At 44.2% G+C, this 6197-nt stretch overlaps 1 protein-coding gene across 2 annotated transcripts; it reads right to left on the bottom strand.

The window, feature by feature from the left end:
* Positions 1-1025: 1025 nt before the first annotated feature.
* Positions 1026-5867, bottom strand: LOC311354631 (heat shock cognate 71 kDa protein-like). Of its 2 annotated transcripts, XR_014637279.1 has the most exons (10): positions 5803-5867; positions 4764-4975; positions 4357-4562; positions 4122-4274; positions 3311-3866; positions 3004-3206; positions 2622-2820; positions 2306-2538; positions 1453-1847; positions 1027-1352 (listed from the first exon to the last, which is right to left on the bottom strand). XR_014637279.1 is itself a non-coding variant. In XM_084474447.1 (9 exons), exons 2-9 carry the CDS (start codon positions 4966-4968, stop codon positions 1626-1628), a joined length of 1977 nt encoding a protein of 658 aa, XP_084330573.1. In that variant the 5' UTR covers positions 4969-4975; positions 5803-5867; the 3' UTR covers positions 1026-1625. The 2 variants fall into 2 exon arrangements, 1 of the variants encoding a protein (XP_084330573.1); XM_084474447.1 differs by having other exon boundaries at positions 1026-1847.
* Positions 5868-6197: the final 330 nt, after the last annotated feature.

Genomic DNA, 6197 nt, shown 5'->3' with positions numbered 1-6197 from the left:
GTCTGTTAAAGTTGTGTTTCTGCCTCAAAATGGCTTGATATCACTCAGCAAAGTAATACTGACAAGATTTGATGTCAACCAGTGCTTGAATAATGTGTAAAGGGCCATTACAATGTAAAAATCAGCGGACCGGAAATCAGTTTCTGGCAAAAATCAACTTCTGGCACGACACCGGTTTCTCCGATTTCCTCCCACACCAAAAGAAAAAATGTGTTGGGTAGTTTCTGATTTTTACCAACAGGGGTCAGCATTTGCACACAGCTTTAAAGTATGTAGGCGAACGCGTATTTCCAAGTTTTCAGTCTATAGACCCAGGTCCATTCAGGTGGCGTGTTCCTAAAAGTCTAGAACGGTCTCTAGCTGATCTTCCGATTTCAATAGGTTGTTAGGCCTCTCCATGTAAGTTATCCTTTTGTAATTGTTGACAATACAGTCTTGCATAATTTTTCGTTTGGCCAATCAGACAAGCTTTTCATTTCTCTCTCTCATTAGGTCCACATACATGTCCAAGCAAAGCCTTATTATATATCACAGAGGTGGGCACTCCATTTCAATATTTTACACCCCAAGTACACCCCAAATTTTACACCCCAAATCAAGTATGTCAGGTAGGGGCGGAAACGAGAAGGAAAATTCAAGTCTCATTATTCAAGCGTGGGGTTCAAAGTTCCAGTCAGACTTGAAACTATGCAGGAACTATAGTGGAAAAGCTCACTGCTGAAATACTTGAGCTTGCAGGCAATGCGGCAAGGGAAAGCAAAAAGAGCAGCAACCTAATATGAAGATTAGCACATTTGCGTAATTTGTCCATAAAATAGGAAAGCCCTAATTTGTTATTCTTCTGCCCTAGGCTCAAGGAATCCACTTGGTTACACACCAATGTGTCTTGTGTATTAAATAGCTACAGTGGGAGCCATCTAGTTGCATAAAACACACAGAATAAACAAAACAAGACAGACCAAAAGCAATAGGGGTGTTTTCTTCAAATGTATTTCGTTTAATTGTATTGCTTCACTGGTTTAGCCAACCCATGTCCGGTATCAATCAAATGAACACCAAATCTTAAATATTCAAAAATAATTAGCATCCAACACACAGTACTTGTGTTACAGTAATGCATTTACTCATCAGCACTCAAACTATACAGGAAACAGTTCCATCATGAGATATTCAAACATACAAACTATATCCAGTTCCTCATGAACAGCCAGTTACCAGCCTTGGCTTGCAGACAGGGTTAGGGGCGGTTGGGTTCATGCTTTGGTTACTTGAGGGCAGTGGTTCCCAATCTGGGGGCGAGGGAAAGGGTCGAACCTCTGTGTGACCTTGAGCTTGCGCAGCCTTTTTGATTTCTAAAATCAAGAGTTGTAAATATATATAAATACATAAATAAATAAATAAATATTCCATCCAACATATACAGTAGAATAGCAGCATACTGTGGTTCATTACCTCACTTTGTAAACATTTTTTGGAAAGGATCTTGTTTTTCTTCTGCATCACAAACTCCTAGGGGGTAGGAAAGTCATTTCATGTGTTTACCATCATACGTGAAATGGGGGGAGGGACGGGCGACACTGGGAACCACTGCCTTAGGGAAGCAAAGTTAGGTACAGACGCTGTATTTAATCGACTTCCTCAATAGTCGGGCCAGAGGATCCACCACCAGAGGGGGCGCCACCAGCACCTGGGAAGCCTCCTGGCATTCCACCGGGCATCCCACCGGGCATGCCACCGGGCATGCCCCCGGGCATACCCCCAGCACTCTGGTACAGCTTGGTGATGATGGGGTTGCAGACCTTCTCCAGCTCCTGTTGCTGGTGCTCATACTCTTCCTTCTCGGCCGTCTGAAATATAGAGCACCTTTTAAGCAGTGTTTTTTATTTCTGTTAAAGGAACAGTTCTCGGAACATCGGCTGCACGTGTTGTAAACAAAATGTTAAACAGTTTGAAGTTAAACTACATTATTTTTTTAAGTATTTCCCACTACTCTTTGTAGGCTCAATGTATTCAATATAAAAACTTTTAACATATAAAGTTATTAGAGACAGCAAATGGTTTTGGGAAAATTTGACTTTGTTCATTCATTAACATTATACTGTGGCAGCGTTTATATGCTTGTCACTATACAAGTTTTTCCCAGGAGGTTCAGTTTTTTATTATAGGCCAGCAACTGTAAAGGTATGTGTTTACACAGCTCTCTTTAACAAGCAAACCTGAAACCTTTAAACCATTAGAGTTGAACCATATTCAAAATTAAATTGAGTGTCAACAGTTCAACAAATTCAGCCCAATGCATTCTTACCTGGTTCTTGTCAAGCCAGCCAATGATTTCATTACATTTGTCCATGATCTTCTGCTTGTCCTCGTCGCTGATCTTGCCGGTAAGCTTCTCATCCTCCACGGTGGACTTCATGTTGAAGGCATACGACTCCAGAGAGTTCTTGGAGGAGACCTTGTCACGCTGGACATCATCTTCGTTCTTGTATTTCTCAGCCTCCTGCACCATGCGCTCAATGTCCTCCTTGCTGAGGCGACCTATGACAAGTCAGATATGGTTAGCGTGCAATGGCCGAGGCGTGCTGAAGATTATTCGCCTGCAGGTTTTCTCTGTGGCTTACCCTTGTCGTTGGTGATGGTGATCTTGTTTTCCTTGCCAGTGCTCTTGTCGACGGCCGAGACATTGAGGATGCCGTTGGCATCAATGTCGAACGTGACCTCAATCTGAGGAACACCACGAGGAGCGGGAGGGATGCCCGTCAGCTCAAACTTGCCCAGAAGGTTGTTGTCCTTGGTCATGGCACGCTCACCTTCATAGACCTGTAAGGTGCATTGATCATTAGTAACGCAGATACTTTCAATAGAAATAAGCAATCCACAATACATCGCTTAGACATCCAAGGAAGGGCTGTAAAGCCACCTCAGGTGCAAACTGCGAATGTTAGGAGTAAACTTCATCACAGCGAAGTATGTTGGTCAAGCACACCAATGAAGACCTCTTACCTGGATGAGCACACCGGGCTGGTTGTCCGAGTAGGTGGTGAAGGTCTGAGTCTGCTTGGTGGGGATGGTGGTGTTACGCTTGATCAGGACAGTCATGACACCTCCAGCGGTCTCAATACCCAGAGACAGAGGAGTAACGTCGAGAAGGAGCAGATCCTGGACATTCTCGGACTTGTCCCCAGAGAGGATGGCAGCCTGCACAGCTGAAGAAAGAGCCAACTGGTTGGAACTTGTGGATGAGCCCAATAAGGTTGAGTACATAGCAACATTAAGATCTATTTATTTAACAGTTACTGTTGACACTCACCAGCGCCATAGGCCACAGCTTCATCGGGGTTGATGCTCTTGTTGAGCTCCTTGCCATTAAAAAAGTCCTGCAGCAGCTTCTGGATCTTTGGGATACGAGTGGAACCACCGACCAGGACAATGTCATGGACCTGAGCCTTGTCCATCTTGGCGTCACGGAGAGACTTCTCGACTGGGTCCAGGGTGCCACGGAAGAGGTCAGCATTGAGCTCCTCAAAGCGAGCCCTGGTGATGGAGGTGTAGAAGTCGACTCCCTCGTACAGGGAGTCGATCTCGATGCTGGCCTGGGTGCTGGAGGACAGGGTGCGCTTTGCCCTCTCGCAAGCGGTGCGCAGACGACGGACCGCCCTCTTGTTGTCGCTGATGTCCTTCTTGTACTTGCGCTTGAACTCTGCAATGAAGTGGTTCACCATGCGGTTGTCGAAATCTTCCCCGCCAAGATGAGTGTCACCAGCGGTGGACTTGACCTCAAAGATACCATCTTCAATGGTCAAGATGGACACGTCGAAGGTACCGCCACCAAGATCGAAGATGAGGACGTTTCTCTCGGACCCAACCTAACACAGGAGGTAATTTCATTTTACTGGTGTCCAAGGTATAAGGCTGGCATTATTCAACATCTTTCTGCAACTAAAAGAAAGTTGTACAAAAAAGTTGTAATTAGCATTTTGCCATCCAGGCTATAACCCCGTTTTGTCCAATGCTCTTGGTCATTTCATTGGGGGATGATAATTATGAAAAAAAGTCACACTAGCCTTGTCCTGTACAGAAAGTGGGACAGATGGTTATATAAGACTGATATTGAGGCTGACCTTCTTGTCCAGACCATATGCAATAGCAGCTGCAGTGGGCTCATTAATGATTCGCAGTACGTTTAGACCAGAGATGGTTCCAGCGTCTTTGGTTGCCTGACGCTGAGAGTCATTGAAGTACGCGGGTACTGTGACGACAGCATTGGACACAGTCTATAAGAAAGAAAAGGAACCGTGTTATAATAGTGACTTTTATATTATTCTTCATCTATAAACAGCTTTTATTTGTATGTACCTTTCCAAGATAAGCCTCAGCGATCTCCTTCATTTTCACTAACACCATGGATGAAATTTCCTCAGGGTAAAAGCTTTTGGTCTCCCCCTTGTAATCCACCTCTACTTTTGGGCGTCCACTGTCGCTGATGACATTGAATGGCCAGTGTTTCATATCAGACTGCACCACAGTGTCCTCAAATCGCCTCCCGATCAACCGCTTGGCGTCTAGATTGTCCAAAGATAGAAACAAATTAGTTGGATTAGTTGGCTGGATCGCAACATTTGATAATGCATATCACATGGTGATGTTAAGTAACCGAAAATCAATCATTCATCGGCGATCCGGGCCAGAAACCTGGTACTGCGGTGTACAAAGTGCATCAATGATTCATGCCGCATATCCTTTACGATCAGCTTGAGCCTTACCGAAGACTGTGTTTGTTGGGTTCATGGCAACCTGATTCTTGGCAGCATCTCCGATGAGCCTCTCAGAATCGGTGAAGGCCACGTAGCTGGGAGTGGTCCTGTTGCCCTGGTCGTTGGCAATGATCTCCACTTTGCCATGCTGGAACACACCTACACAGGAGTAGGTGGTCCCGAGATCGATCCCGACTGCCGTTCCCTTAGACATGGCTTTTCTAAAATACAATTAATTAATTTTAGTTTCGAATGGAGCAACAGTCCTTTTTAAAATACAACTATTGGTTCTTACTCATAGAGGCCTACATCATCCTTTGAATCCGTGTTTACGTAGTATTCGTTAAAGCTGTTGCTGCAACAAAGATTTGGCTGCGATGGACAAAACCTATGAAACGCTGCCGCAAATAACCGGCTGAAATAACCATAGGAAAACTACTTGGCACTGCCGAATTATAGATGCGAATGTAGTTTTTAGGTGAGAGAAAATGATTTACAGGCCCCGTGCAATTAAGCAATCTATAAAGGAAATGTGTTGATTGTATAAGCCAGAATGGATATGGGGGTCATTACCAACGTCAATTTCAACGATTTAAAAATGGCGCTTCGGCCAAAGTAGTCCTTGGTAACAGTAGTTATTTGCAACATCACGCAGTTCCCTTAAGCGAATTATCAAAGATGATCCCCGGCCATCTGGGGGCATCGGGAGCTCCGCCCAGCTGTCAGTCTGAAGGGCGAAGTTCCGCTGCTGCAGCACAGCCTATGCTGCTGGCTCATCTCCCGCATCTATGCGCAAAGTTGCGTCTTAACCGCTCTATATAAAATACCGTATCTGATTTCAAGGGTCGATTTTTTCCATTATTATCTACTTCCCAAACTATAATTTTGTTGACGGTATTTCGTTAATAACGTAGTAATATAGGTTAAACCATTCTTAGAATTGAGATAATCGTAGTGTAATTTAATGTATCTTCTATATAGAGTTAGATTTCTAATAACATTGACGTTGAAGATAACAATTGTAAATTTAAATGTCCTTTTTTCCTACCTGAAAGAAGGTTTGTCTGGTGATGCTCACTCTTTCTGCTGCAGACTGAATGAGCACAGTAAAATGCCGGCGAGTCAGAACCTTCCGGATGTCTTTGAGCCAATCGGGTTGCAGTAGAAAAAAAAAAAGGTCTTCGAGAATATTCCAACAGGGTGAAACTGGCCTACAGTCAGATTTGCATATGGCATGCCCTTTGCCATGAGTTGACGCCCTTTCGCTTTTCCTATCTCTGGGTCAGTTTTTGCCGTCGCTCTAACTCGTCATGTTGTGATTGGTTCGAAGGTGCAACACATGGTATTCCCTAAATAAAGAATAAAGAGAGGTCACGCAGAGATTAGAGACAGAAATAGCAGGACAGTTTCAGGGCATTATAAGGAAGGAATTATAAGGGAATT

The sequence above is a fragment of the Micromesistius poutassou genome (genome assembly GCF_964030765.1).
Source record: "Micromesistius poutassou genome assembly, chromosome: 10".
In the NCBI taxonomy this organism is placed as follows: Eukaryota; Metazoa; Chordata; class Actinopteri; order Gadiformes; family Gadidae; genus Micromesistius; species Micromesistius poutassou.
The sequence above is the reverse complement of the archived record's forward strand: the minus strand, read 5'-3'. Positions and strand labels throughout refer to the sequence as shown.